General features: G+C 40.3%; 1 protein-coding gene across 1 annotated transcript in view; it reads left to right on the top strand.

Annotated features, from left to right (window-relative positions):
• Positions 1–14,727, top strand: part of LOC109918843 (syntaxin-1A-like) — a 210,380-nt gene that overhangs the window by 17,007 nt on the left and 178,646 nt on the right. Inside the window, exon 2 of the mRNA XM_048612526.1 lies at positions 5,055–5,132. Coding sequence (XP_048468483.1) covers positions 5,055–5,132 — 78 coding nt within the window. The remainder of the gene's footprint in view (positions 1–5,054; positions 5,133–14,727) is intronic.

The raw sequence follows: 14,727 nt of genomic DNA, 5'->3' as shown, positions 1-14,727 counted from the left end.
TTAGTTCAGCTATGAACTAGAGATTCCAACTGGAGTCCAACTCTTGGTGGCTATGAGCTTTCTCCATTTTACAGAAGTTATCAATGTGTCTGAGTTTTCAAATCTGGAGTGTTAGGTCTGTAATTATATTGAAATAAGTTACTAGTTGGGTATTTTTTGGCAGTGATTTAAAATGAACACCTCCTGCTAAAGGATTTGAAGGTATGTTATGCTCAGCCATGCAATGGAATCAGGACAGAGTGACATTTCAAGAAAAATAAGATACTGCAGATGCTGAAGATCTGAAATAAATCTAGAAAATGCTAGGAAAATCTCTGGCAGTGAGGCAGCACCTATGGAGCAAGAACCAGAGTTAATATTGCAAGTTCAGTGTGACTCTTCTTTAGAACCTGGTGGTTCAATGCCGGACACTCAGCAGAATCTTACATGGGCCTGAATGAACTGATTCTCTTGGGAAATGAAGCGACGCCTATTTTGACTTTGGGAACAACTTCCTGCACCTTTTAACTATGTTTCGAGTGTCAAGGTGAGATTCGCGCTAGACAGCAGCGAGTTGCCTATTAAAGATGGTTTCTCGTTAATGACCTTATTAACTGTACATTTTGCGTCATTTAAAAAGCAACTTTTATTCCACCATCCATCGTGAGCAAACTAGATGTTGAGAATTCTCGCTGTGGAGGTCAAAGTGGGTACTTGGCCACTCTAGCTCACCTCACTCCAAAGAACCACCATGTTGGTCACTTGGCATCAACATCTCAGGGCACAGTCTTTGGGCACTGGTCACATGCACCCCACATCCACGAACATTCGTATCTGGCAAGTTCCAGCTTCCAATAAGCCTCATGGCACATCTCCGATCCACTTGCAGGACACTTCTGTACTTTAATGCTGTACCTTGGGTTGCAATGGCAACCATTATTATAATGCTGCAGTAAGGACACTTAGCACTCAGACACATGCATCGAGCTCATGGACTAGGCCAGGCTGTATCTCTGGGCTGTTTGGTTGCTCACTTAACTTTCATTTTCTCTGAGTCTGCCTTTGAGTCTGAGGCATCCCTGCCTTGACTTTTTACATCTTGCCCCTCAGCCAGAGAAAGCTGGCCAACACAACTGCCATTTAGTTCAGGCATAGACACAAAACCAGGAAGTTTGTCATGGTTGTCAGCTGTCCTCAGTTAAGTCAAGGGAGATAGCTTTCAGTGAGGGAGTCCAAGCACAGTAAGTGGATGGCTTCCTCTGATACCAGTCCAGGGCTTGGACCCAGTCAGTCAGCTGCATTAGACAGAGTCAGGATCCTCTCCTCAAAGGATGAGGATCTGAATGTCAGACAGCCCACTACCAGTCTTGACCCTTTCTGCCCTGTTGTGGTCTGTTTTCCTCTTGGAATGAGAGAGAGGCAGGGTTACGGAAGATGAAAGTGAGTAGCAAAGCTGTTACTTTGTTTGTAGGTCTGGAAGATCGTATGAAGTCCCTGCAAGGCAAGTCCCTTACCCAGCTCTAGCTTAATAACAGCTGCGGTGGGATAAGACCCTTTTAATGGGAATAATCGTCCACTCTGTGAGCAGTGGGGCAGGAATATGTCCACAATGCTTTCCATCACAGACGTCGGGATGGAGGCAGGAGGGTGGTGGGACCTCACCTTGACACCCTTCTGCCTGATTAAGGTCCTTACCACCACCAAACATATCACAGGAGAGGGCACAAGATTCCACCCTATATTTGTGTTGTTGATTGATTTTATTTAGTGATGTTCATTGTTTAATAGCAGTCTTGCGGCTGTGTATCAGTTTAATTTCAGTTTGCCAATCGGTCTCAGTGGTTGATATCAGTTAGTGACTCTGCTTATGTCTCCAACAGGTTGATTTCAGTGGCTTGGTTAAAATGCCTAATTCTGTGCTATGTCACTTTGCAGCACAGACTTTACCAGCGGCTGTTTAAAGGTGGTAGAGGTCAACAGCTGCCATCAAAGGAGCTGTGAATGCTGTTATTAGAATGTCTGCCATATTCTCTATCAGATCAGCCTTTCAGTATCTACATTCTGATTGATTTCGACTCCAAATACAAGCCAGCCAACTTGCCCCTGCTTCAGATTAATTAGCAGGCTGTCCTAAATCAGAGTGACTGATAACAATTTAATGGATGATCCAATTAACCTCTAACCTTTATAGTGTGTACTATTTCTGTTTCTGTTGCAGCTTATTGCAGATAGTATGATGCAGAGAGACCAAGGGCTACAGTCACATATTCATCACTCTGATTGCATGGGAGTTTCACGGTTTTATTGATTGACAAAGCAGCATTATCTTTACTTTCCTATGGTTCCTGTCATTAATGCGTCTTATTGTTTCAGCTACATTTTGCACTGATTCCAACACAATTATGTAACTCCATTTCATCTCTACTGAGCCCAGTCCACAATCTGCATGCAATAAAGTGTGGCAGGCTGGTGAAAGGATGTGGATGCAGGACAGAATTCTCAAATAAGGCTGGCTTTCGACAAACAATCCACCTGAATCTTTTTACAAAACTGGAAAATTCAAGTGCTGACAATAAAATCTGAGGTCTGCTAAAGGGATTTTGTAAAGTCAACATTTTTAGACTTTACTTCCTGGTGATGGTAATCTGCCTCATGTTAATACTAATATTACTAATTCATTGCACATTCATGTGCTTGTCTAAAAGTCCCTGAAATGCCCTTATCGTATCTACCTCCATCAGAGGATAGATTAACTCTGTGGGTTACTTTATTTAAAACAATGAAATACATTAAAAGCTATGAAGCAGACACCACAGCAAATCCGATGGTATAATAAACAAAGAAATTGCAGTTGTCTCATGTACTTTGATTTAAGATTGTTGATCATGTGTTCTACCTGTAGGTTAGCTTGGTTTCTGACCGTTCAAGCATGGTGAACCTTAGCAGCAGTATATTTTTCACTGCTGTTCTTCATGTCATAATATTGTTCATGATCTAATAATGAATTGCTCATCAGAGATTGACTAACTGTCTGGGTTGGTGTATTTTAAAACAGAAAAACACATTGCAATTTATGAAGCAGGAGTTACAGCAAACTACCTAACATGTATGTATCCAGCTTTCAGACACACAGCAGATTAACAGTCAGGCAGAGTCGTGCTATTGCATGCACACAATGCATTGAGTTCTGAGTAAGGGTCACTGGACCTGAGACATTAATTCTATTTCTCTTCACAGATGCTATCAGACCTGCTGAACGTTTCCAGCAACTTCTGTTTTTGTTCTTGTTGTTGACATTGAATCCTTCACCGTCTCAAGGAGATACGCGTACAATAATCTGGACTGCACACAGTTGTGTCAGTTGCCCATTGTCCCAGGAACAGAGTCATAAAGTGGTCCAAAGCAGGATGGAGTGCTAGCATCCTGTTTCCAATGGCAGTACATGTGGTAATTACACACAGTTGTGCCCCAGAGAGCAGCATGCAGGTGGTGTACAGAGCTCAGGGACAGAGTGGAGAGCTGGCACTGCACACCCCAGCAAAGAAAGCTGGTGTTCAGAGACCAAGGGTAGGGCAGAAAGATATAATTAGAGAGAAAAAAAGAGACAGAGATCTGCAGTGGAAGGAGAGGTGGTGTACAGTTTTGAAACAATGGCAGCAGCCTTGAAATCAGCTTTATAACAAGGGTTGATTTGAAATTTCTAACCATGTTGGCCTCCCTCCACTTGCTTATACATGGCCTTCAAGAGTATATTTTGCTTTTCTATTCCCAAAATGGGTGCTGTAAGATGCTGATGTGGATACCCACCTGCCTCATGTAAATGGTCTGACCTTGAAAACTCGCAGCTGTACTACTAATGCGATGTAATTCCTGCTGCATTGCAGTTGCAAAAGTAGAGCTAAATTACAGGTATTCAGGGACCATATGTCTATTGTACCTTTACTGATAATTCAGGTCCCTTCACCTTGTCTGCATCTGTAACTCCTATTCAGCATCCTCGGATTGACTTTTGATTGCGTCAGCTGCAATCTTGGCAGGGTTCTAAATCTTCAGACCTGTGCACAAAGCATTATTGCTGAGATGTCAAGCATTCTGTCAATATTTAGTGCTCATGCCTATTAATGTGGCATTGATCAACAATCCAGTTCTCAAAACAGAACCACTGCACCAAGAACGAGAGAGCTAACCCAAGTGCCTGAGGCTAAAAAGGAAGATCCTGCACTCATTTTTTGCCCCACTTTGTATTTCACTTGTAATAGCAGGTAAAATGGTTGATTTATCTGTGTTCTTTCCCAGTAATTAAACTTGGGCTATACATGATTGTGTTTTTTGTTGTGATTGTACAGTCCTACAGTCTTTATGATTAAATGACATGAAGCAGAACCCCTGAATCAAGCTTGACGTTACTAAAACCATAGTTTACAGGAACTCCTCAGTGGTTCACGTTAATAACCGGTGAGGTGGAATGAATTATAAGCTGCACTTGAATTTCTGGTGTCAACAGGAAAAACCGCAATGACAGTTTGAATTTCTTAACATAATCTCTCCTGTAATGATTCCAGATGTCTTTATTCTCAGTTTCTGGAAATACATCCTTCAAAGCAATGTGGTAGAACTGCCCTCTGGGATAGGCAATAAATACTGGCCTAGCCAGCGAAGCCATTATCCCGTGAATGAAATAATAAAAGAATGACTGGTATGTACCAGCTTGGACACTCTCTAGAAAGGTTCTCTAGCTCTCCCTCTCCCTCTCCCCTTCACTCACTGACTCACTCATTCACTCTCTCTCTGTCTGTCTCTCACACATACACACACACACACACACACAAAATACCCTATTCAGTAAGTGAACCTATAATGACATAAATCTGTCTCCCTTACACCATTGGTCTTAATCAGTTCCTTATGAAAAAACCTGGAAGAGTGGAGTTAAATAAAATGCTGTTAATGATTCAAGTGAAATGTAAAATGGGGGTGTTCAGATCTTTGGAGTTTACTTGCATGTCATCGCCCTGTTTAGTGGGTGAATTCCCAATCTGGACTATGTGTGACTATTACTCTTTATTCTTTCACAGGCAAAGGACAGCGACGATGATGATGAAGTCAGCGTTAATGTGGACAGAGACCACTTCATGGATGAGTTCTTTGAACAGGTGAGATTATTACGAGTGGAGGCAGAAGGATAAACACATTGGAGTGGCATAGTAACAGCAGGATTTAATATGAGCTGTAGGTACATTCCAAACATCTATCGAGGTAACAATGGTACAGCAGTATGGCCGTGGACTGTGAACCCAAAGTGTTAAATGTCAGATCATTATTAGGAGCAGTAGAGTAGAGAAAAAATATATAGTTAACATGCAAAAAGAGTACCAGAACAAAGGATGTGATTACACATTGCAGGAGATCCTGCAGTGCAGTGCAATCTAATAAGTGTCTATAGCTCAAGGACCTTCAGCTCGGAGTCAGTGAGGTTGATAAGCTTCATCCACTACAATGCATGGTGGAGGGCAAAATTTACTTGGGTGCTTTATTCCAGAAGGCTACCACATTGTTTACTACAGGAGCTTCCAATTTGGGCAGTAGTTGAGGACAGGAGGACGGACTTTGAGTAAGGAGCAGGTAAGGGGATTAAGAAGGTAGAGCAGCCTTTGCAGTAATCCAACAGATTTGAGTTGTTTCCAGCCTATATGGATAAAAATAGGTACTGAGGTGTGGATGAGCAAACTGACCATAGCATTTTAATAGAGGAAGTCACTTGCATGATGAGAATGGTTGATGTGGCTGCAGGATACCAGGATGATCCAGGTCAAAAACATCTGCAGTAAATGTTTACAGCTTGAGCAGCTTTGGCTGAAAGTTCATGAGCTGGATGCTGAACTACAGACACTTTGACACATCAGGGAAGGGGAACGTGACCTGAATATTTTGTACCAGGAGGCAGTCACATCTGTTTGGATAGGGCCTTCTGAATTGGCCAGGTGGGATAGGAGGGTGTGAATTTGAGTGGGGCTGTTAAGGAACCCAGAGGGCAAGAGTGTCAGTTTTTGAAATTGTCAAGAAGGTTTGAGGTTCTTTGTACTTGTTTGGATGAGAGTAAGGCTGCGGGGTAGATGAGCTAACTGACCATGGCACTGTGGTACAGAAACTCATTCAAGTGAAGAGAGCCAAAAGGAATGTAGTGACAGTAGCGGGGAAGTGTCATGAGGGGAATTGACACTGCTCTGTGCAGCCAAGAATGGGAATTCAGAAGGTCATGTTGACTACTTGGTGACAGGGTTCATGACACCTGCTCTGGACTGAAACTTGGAGTCAATGGGAAAGATCCAGTTTTCATGGTCAATTACTGTTACCAGTGACATAGGTGGGACAAGGAAAGAGGTTTTGCTTAGACAGAATGAGGACTCAGGCCCCAAGATGAAGATCAGAACCTCAAGGCTAATCATCTATTAACTGACCCACATACAACTGGAAGAGGAAACATCAGATTAGTGAAATGAATTTGTGGCATAAAGACTGGTATGGGTGACATCAATTTAGGTTTATGGAGCACTGGCATCAGTACAGAAGAAACAGTCAGGAAACATACAATAGGACAGTCTGCACATGAACTGTGCTGGGACCAGTATTCTAGCAAATACTATAATTAGTGAAGTAGAAAGGGCTTTAAACTTAGCAATGCTGCTGAGAGATGAAACTTGGGTAGATGTAGCAAATCAACAGGTAGCAATAGATCAGGAGGACAGGATAATAATATGGGAAGAGAAGGTAGGAGAAGAGCAGAAAGAGATAGTTTTATTTCCTCTAAGGATACACCAACAGTCAAGACTAGTTGTTAACAAAGAAAACTCAAAGACAAAACTAAAACCTTTGTACTTAAATGTGGTTGGAAAAAAGTCACTAGTGGAGGTGGCCTCAAGGTGTGTGAACCGTAAACAGTGTCTCACAAAGTGTACAAAAGAGAATATTGTGTACTTTGACAAAGGGATTGTTGTAGTCGTAGATGGTTTTAGGGTTAGGGTTAAAAAGACAAGGATAAAACGTGGAAAAAAATCAGTGGTGGAAATGATAGCCTGGATGTGAAGTTCATAGATTGCTTTATTAGAAGAGTATATTCTGGAATCAACCAGTGAGCAGGTTATTTGAGACATGGTATTTTGTAATGCTACAGAATTAATTAATGACCTCAGTGTGTGTGGACACTTAGGTAGCACTGGCCACAGTATGATTGAATTTTCCATTCAGTTTGAAAAGTAAAAGAGTGGATTTAAGACTAGTATTTTAAACTTAAATAAGGGCAACTGTGTGGGCATGAAAGCAGAGCTAGCTGAGGCGAACTGGCCCACTGGGCTCGGGGATAGATGAATCAAGAAGTGAGTAAAAGGAAGTTGTGAAAGGAGAACCATCTACAGTTAACAGAAGATCGTAAGGAAAGCACTGAACTTGAGGAAAAACATACAGTTAGCTAAAAATGGATGGCATGTCAAATGATTGGACAGAATATAAATAATGGCAAAGGATAACTAAATGATTAATCAGAAGAAAGAAATTACAATATGACAGGAAGCTATTTGGAAGTTAAAAAATGGATAGCTTGAGTTTTCACAGGTATTTTGAAAAGGAAAAGAGTAACTAAACTAAGCATTGGTCCTTGAGAGAAAGAGTAATAAGGGATTTAGTAGTAGATAGTAAGGAATTGGCAATTGAAATGACTAAAGATTTTGCTGCTTTCTGCATTATTGAGGATATAAGAAACATTCTAGTAATTATTGTAAATCGAGAGGTAAAAGGGAAAACTTGCTCAAATTACAATCAACAGGGAAGTGGTACTGAATAAATTGATGGAGCTGTGAACTGACAGGCCCCAGGTCCTGATGGATTTCATCCTAGTTGCTTAGAAGAAAGAACTAATAAAATTGTGGATGCGTTGGTGTTAACTTTTCAAAAAGTGCTAGATTCTATAAAAGTGCCAACAGAAGGAAAGTATCAAATACAACTCCCCTATCCAAGAAGAAAGGAAGGCAGAAAACAGGAAATGACAGGCTAGTTAGCTTGATGTCTGTTGTGGGCAAGGTGGTGGAATTGATCATTATGGTGGTTACAGCCGGACACTGAAAAAGTTCAAGGTAATCAGGAAAAGATAGCGCGGTTTTGTGAATGTGAAGGCATGTTTAAACAAAGGAGCTCTTTAAGGAGTAAAATGCACAGTGGATAAAGGGAAGCCTGTCAACATACTGTACTTGAATTTACACAAGGAATTTGACAAGGTGCTGCACAAAAGGTTACTGTGCAAAGTAGGATCTCATGATATGGGATTAACAGTTTAGCATGGATAGAAGATTGGCAGAAAACAAAGAGTATGCATTAATATATCTTTTCTGATTATCAAGATGTAATGAGTGGACTCCTACAGGAATCTGTGCTCGCATCTCAGTTTTTGCGACTTATATCAATAACCTAGATGAGGAGAATGAAGGCACAGTAACTAAACTTGTGCGAGAATAATTAAGACATTATGTGAAGAGAACGTAAGGGAGATGCAGATGGATAAAGAGATGTTGAGAGAGTCGTTAAAAATCTTGCAGATCATGCAAGGTGGGAAAATGTGAAGTTGTTTACTTTGGTAGAAAGAAAGAAAAAGAAATATATTACTTAAACAGAGAAAGATTGTAGAATTCCAAGATGCAGAATGTTCGAGTGCATGAATTTCAAAAAGTTAGTATGCTGATACTGCAAGTAATTAGAAGGCCTAATGCCATTCTGTTCTTTATTATGAGTGAAACTAAACACGGAAGTAAGCATGTTATGCCTCAGCCATACAGGAGATAGTTCACTAGATTACAGTGAGTAAGCAGGTTGTCCTAAGGGAGAGATTGGAAGGGCTGGGCTTCTGAGCACTGGAATTTAGAAGGGTGAGGGTGATTTGATTGAAGTGTCTAAGATGCTGAATGGTCTTGTCAAGGAGTTTATGGAAAGGATGTTTTCTCTTGTGAGTGAGTTCAGAAAAAGGGGAAAAAAAATTAAAAAATTAGGGTCCACTTTTTTGGAAAAAGAATTTTTCCTCAGATGTTTCCAACTTTAGAATTGTCTGTCTCAGAAGACGATAGAAGTATAGTCACTGAGTATCTTTAAGGCATGGGGACATAGACTCTTGTTACGCATGAAGAAGCACAGTGGCTCAGTGGGTAGCACTGTTGCCTCACAGCGCCAGGGACCTGGGTTCAATTCCAGCCTCAGGTAACAGTTTGTGTGGAGTTTGCGCATTCTCTCCATGTCTATGTGGGTTTCCTCCGGGTTTTCCAGTTTCCTCTCACTGTCCAAAGATGTGCAGGTTAGGTGGATTGGCGATGCTAAATTGCCTGGGGATGTGTAGGTTAGGTTTATTAGCCATGTAGCCATGGGAAATGCAGGGTTAGAGGGATTGGTTGGGGAGACTGGGTGGGAGACTTGGAGAGGCGGTATGGACTTGTTGGGCTGAATGGCCTGTTTCCACACTGTGGGGATTCTTTTCTATCTAAAAAAACAAATCAAAAGTTACCAGGAATAGATGGGAAAGTGGAATTCATACCATGAACAGGTTAGCCATGATTTTATCTAATAGTGGAGCAAGCTCAAGGTACTGTTTGGCCGACTTCAGCTCTTGATTCCTATGTTTGTACAATCAAGGAGTTTAAGGAGCTAGAAGCTAAATGTCAGAACTGAACCTCAAAGATAATGATCTCTGAGCCACAAGCAAATTGGCATAGGGTAGTTAAGACTAGAGAGCTAAATATATCACTCAAAGATTGGTGACGGAGAAATGGCTCACCATTCCTGGCACTCCAGCACCATTCCTGGAAAATGTGACAAATTTGTACAATTCAGTGTCTTCCTGAACTGTGCTGAGGTCAGTGTTCTGGTGAGTCATATCACTAGGCAGTAGTCAGGGCTTCAATCTACTATAGAAGGGTGTGTGATCTAAGATGGAAAGATGTGATAAATTAAAGAGAGAAAACAAGACAATTGAGCCAGATAGCTATAAGGGAAATTATAATCAAAAGGTAGGAGGAAAGGACAGAGCATACAAACCTAGGAATGCAGCATTAAGGGTAGAGGTTGCAAAAATACTAAATCGACAGAAGAAGAGATACCATATTTGAATGCACATAGCATTTGTAACAAAATAGATGAAGTGACGGTTAAAAAAATAAATTACATATGATAGACATGACTGCAAGCTGACAAAGTCTAGGATCTGAATATTCAAGGATACAATGAACTGGGAAGGATAGAAAGCTAGGAAAAACTGGATGGGTAGTTCTGTTAATTAAGATTGAAATTAGTACAATAGAGAATGATGACCTTGGTTCTAAAGATCAAAATGTACAATGAGATTGGATAAAGATAAGAGATAGTGAAGGTAGGAAGTCACTTGTGTGAGTAGATTATAGCCCACCTAACAGTGACTACATTGTATGGTGAGGTCTACAGGAGAATAAAACTAATTGGAGCATGTGAGTAACAGATGGCACTAGTCATGGGTAATTTTAATCTATGGATGGATTGGACATATCAGAATTGCAAAAGTAGTCTGGGACTGAGTTCATGAGAGTATTTTCAGGATTTAGTGTAACAATTCTTAGAGCAGCAAGTTCTAAAGCCAGTCAGACAGCAGGCTAATCTAGATCTGGTGATGTACAATGAAATAGGGATAACTAATTACCTCATAGTAAAGGCAGTGATCATGACATCATTGAATCATACATTCAGTTTTGAGGCTGAGAAGACTGGGTCTAAGACTGGTGCTTTAAACTTTAAATAAGGCCAGTGCGAGCGTATGAATACAGAGCTGGCTACAGCAAACTGCAAAATCGGGTAAAGAATAGGTCAGCAGAGATGTAGTGGCAGACATTTAAGGCATCAGTAAAGATGCATTTCAGGGAAAAAGAGAGTCTGAAGGAAAGACAAACCATCTGTAGCTATCAAAGGAAGTTAGAAGATAAGATAACATGGAAAGAAAAAGCATACAATTCCGTGAAAATTAGCAGCAGGTCAGATAACTGTAGATTATGTATTTAAAAAAAAGTAAAAGAATGAGAGGAAGCTGACAAAAAAAATGAAATGCAGGTAGTAAGTGAATATTTAGAAATGAAAAATGTAAATAAAATTAGCTTTCATCCTCTAGAGGTTAGGTCTGCAGAATTAACAATGGAAAATCAGGAAATGGCAGAGGAATTGAACAGTTATTTTGTTTCTGTCTTCTCTGCAGAGAATACAAATGACATCCCTAAAATAACTGTGAACCAGGAGGGGGAGGAGAAGGAGGTGCTCAAAACAATTACATTCACCAGGGGAAGGGTACTAAGGAAATTATTGAAACTCAAAGCTAACAATTCCTCAGGTTCCAATGGGAATCAGTCTCAGGTATTAGGAGAAGTGGCTGCTGAGATAGTCAATGCATTGGTTTTAATTTTCCAAATTTCCTTCGTCCTAGAAAGGTTTCACCAGCTTAGAATATTGCAAATGTAATTCCTGCATTCGGGAATAAGGGAAAAGGAAATAAAAAGGCCAGTTAGCTTAACATCCGTCAAATTGAAATTGCTGGAATTTATTATTAAGGAGGTCATAGCTTACAGAATATCTCAGTGCGAACAGTTAGAGTCACAATAATTTTGTGAAAGGGAAGTCGTGTTTGACTAATTCAACAAATGAGAAATTTGAGGAAGTAACAAGTAAAGTGAATCAAGCCGAACATGTAGATATGCTATACTTATGTTTTCAGAAGGCATTTGACAAGGTACCACATCAAAGTTAAGATAACAAAATATAAGAACTCATTGGTATAGGAGCTAACATATCAGCATAGATGGAGAATTAGTTAGCTCAAAGGAGACAGAGAGTTGGCATAAATGGGCCATTTTCACTCAGCAATCTCCAACAAGTGGGGTGCCATAGGGCTGTGCTGGAACTTCAACCATGTTAAACCCATGCCACTGACTTGGATGGAACTACCCGGGCGTGGTTGCTAAATTTGCTAGTTCATTGCAGGTTGCATATGTCCTGTTAAGGGCAATAAGTTAATTAAATAAGTGGCAGATGGAGTAAACTTATTGACTCTGGAATGAAAAAATAAAAGCAACATATTATTTAAATGGAGAGAGATTGTAGCACTCTGAGGCACAGAGGAATCAAGATATCCTGGTAGGTGCATCACAAAAACATTAATATGCAGATACAGCAAATGATTAGGAAGGCAAATGGAATGTTGTCATTTGTTACAAGGGGAATGGAATATAAAGTTGTAATGTTTTCCTACATGTACAGTACATCACCAAGGCCACATTTAGAGTAAAGTGTACAGTTTTGATTCTTTTTTTAAGGAAAGGATATAATTGTATTGGATGTAGTTCAGAGAAGGCTGATTCCTGAGAAAAGAGTGTTATCTCGAGGAAAAGGTGGGTAGGTTGGTCTTATATCCATTGGAGTTTAGAAGAATGAAAGTTTATCTTTTAGAAATACAAGATCCCGGCTAGACTTAACAAGGTGGATGCTGAATGGCTGTTTCTCCTCATGAGAGAAACTATAAACAAGGGGACACCGTTTTAACCTAAGGGATCGTATATTTAAGACTGAGGTGAGGATATTTTTTCTCTCCGTGGACGATGAGTCTGTGGAACTCTTCCCCACAGTGACTTAAAGGCAGGATTATTGAATGTTATTAAGGCAAAGATAGATTCTTGACGAACAAGGAGTCAAAGGATATCATGGATTGGCTGGACAAGAATTGGGCTCGCAATCAGATCATTAATGCTGTTAGTGATTAGCAGAGTTGGCTTGAGTTTTGAATAGCCTACTCTTGCTCTCAATCTGTATGTTTGTACATATGTTTATATGTTCATAGATATCATTGGATAAAATCTACCCTAAGAATACATCCTGTATAAACTTTCAGAGCTACTGGAACAAAAGATTGCAATGAGATATCAATATATCAAGCCAAAACTTTGATGTAATAACATTTTTGTAAAATTCCTCTGTTAATGGTCTGGAACTGCAACATTTCTTCTTTGGGAGGGAGCATGTTAAGGTTCAGATGCAAACTCACAATTTAGGAGGTAGCCAGGTTCAAGCAGTACCTAGATAGACAATAAAACCATTGTTATTTACAGCACAGGAAGAGGTCCTTCTCAGTTCTAGGTCAGATCAATCAAAACCTGATCCTACTTTCCTACTCTCCTGTTCACTCCCTATATCCTTTCAAACAATTATCAAATTCCTGTTTCAATAAAGAAGAGTGACTTTGCTTTAACAATGTCTTATCGTCAAGGATTCCACAGTCCCAGTAGCTTCTTTGTCATAATTAATTTTAGTTTCACCCAGAGACTTGTATATCTGACAGGAAGCCAAAAGTGCTGTGGGCAGGTGAAATTTAAAGGATGCAGATAAAAGTAACTGTCAGAAGGAGGCATCATGTTTTTCTTGCCTGAGGAAATTTTCCCTTTGGTAGCCTCAGAGAAAGCTGAGAGGGTGGAGAACTAAGAAAAGATGGGCAGAAATGTCAAAAAAGGAAATCAAAGGTACAAGCATCAGTCTGCAGGCAAATGATAAAACAGTCAGTACCCAACCAGCTCTTGCTGAATGTGGAGGTGTCAGTGATGCTGCGTGAAAAGGTTTACTGTGGCATTCACATCTCTTACTGGTAGAATTATGTCTGCTGGCCTAGCTTTCATTGGAAGATGACCCTTCATATGAACTATTTACTTGCCAATGTGATGCTTGCCTCAGTCTGACCATGCTGAAGTGCCATTAATAACAGTCATGCACAGGGTACTTTTTGTGTCTGCCACTCTTTCACTGATCCTCGTAACATCTCAAGGACCGGGATTTCTGTTGTAATTAGGACACAAAATAATATATCAACCGAAGTGTTGGAAGAGGATAATTAAGCAAATATGTGAAGAGAAAATTAGTTAATTGTAAATGCCAACTTATTTATTCTGACCAGTAAAAACAGATGCTGGTAGCTCATTCCTAGAAACCATTTCGTGGAATATGCAACAGATCATTGAACATAACCAGTCTACATCAGTTTGGAAGCCCCCTGGAAATCATTTGGAACCAAGATCATGTAAACTAGAACATCTCTGTCCCTAAATCAATATTTAAATGAATGCTGTTTACCTCTGTTGGTACCAGCATTCATTGCTCATAGGAACTGGGCATAATGCACAGTTCATGGACGTCTGATGTGGGGCGGGATTCTACACAATTTTCTCGTTGCGTCAACTTGATTTACTCTAATTAATTTGGTGTACCTGATCAGGAAATGGAGCCTGGGGCAATTCTCTCTCTCTGATTTTCTGTCTTACTGCATTCACAAAATGTTCTGCTCGGTCAGAGCTGACTTGAGATTGTATGTCTCTCTCGATTGAAGTGAGCTTCAAGGCAAGTCCATCCATAATTTATATCCCAAGTAAAAAATTTCCTGTGCTTTCAGCAAGGTTGAAATGTTTCCTTTCTATTTTTATCTCTTTAACGAGGAGTTGTTAGTGTCCAAAAACCTAATCAATACAGCTACCTGCTGACTGTTGAGGTCATAGAGTCATACAGCATGGAAACAGACCCTTTGGTCCAACCAGTCCATGCCAAGCATGTTTCCAAACTAACCTAGTCCCATCTGAGATAACAAGGTGTAGAGCTGGATGAACACAGCAGGCCAAGCAGCATCAGAGGAGCAGGAAAGCTGACGTTTCGGGTCTGGACCCTTCT

The sequence above is a fragment of the Rhincodon typus genome, chromosome 26 (assembly GCF_021869965.1).
Source record: "Rhincodon typus isolate 14 chromosome 26, sRhiTyp1.1, whole genome shotgun sequence".
NCBI classification, from domain to species: Eukaryota; Metazoa; Chordata; class Chondrichthyes; order Orectolobiformes; family Rhincodontidae; genus Rhincodon; species Rhincodon typus.
Note: the sequence above shows the minus strand (reverse complement) of the source record. Positions and strands in the feature narration are given on the sequence as shown.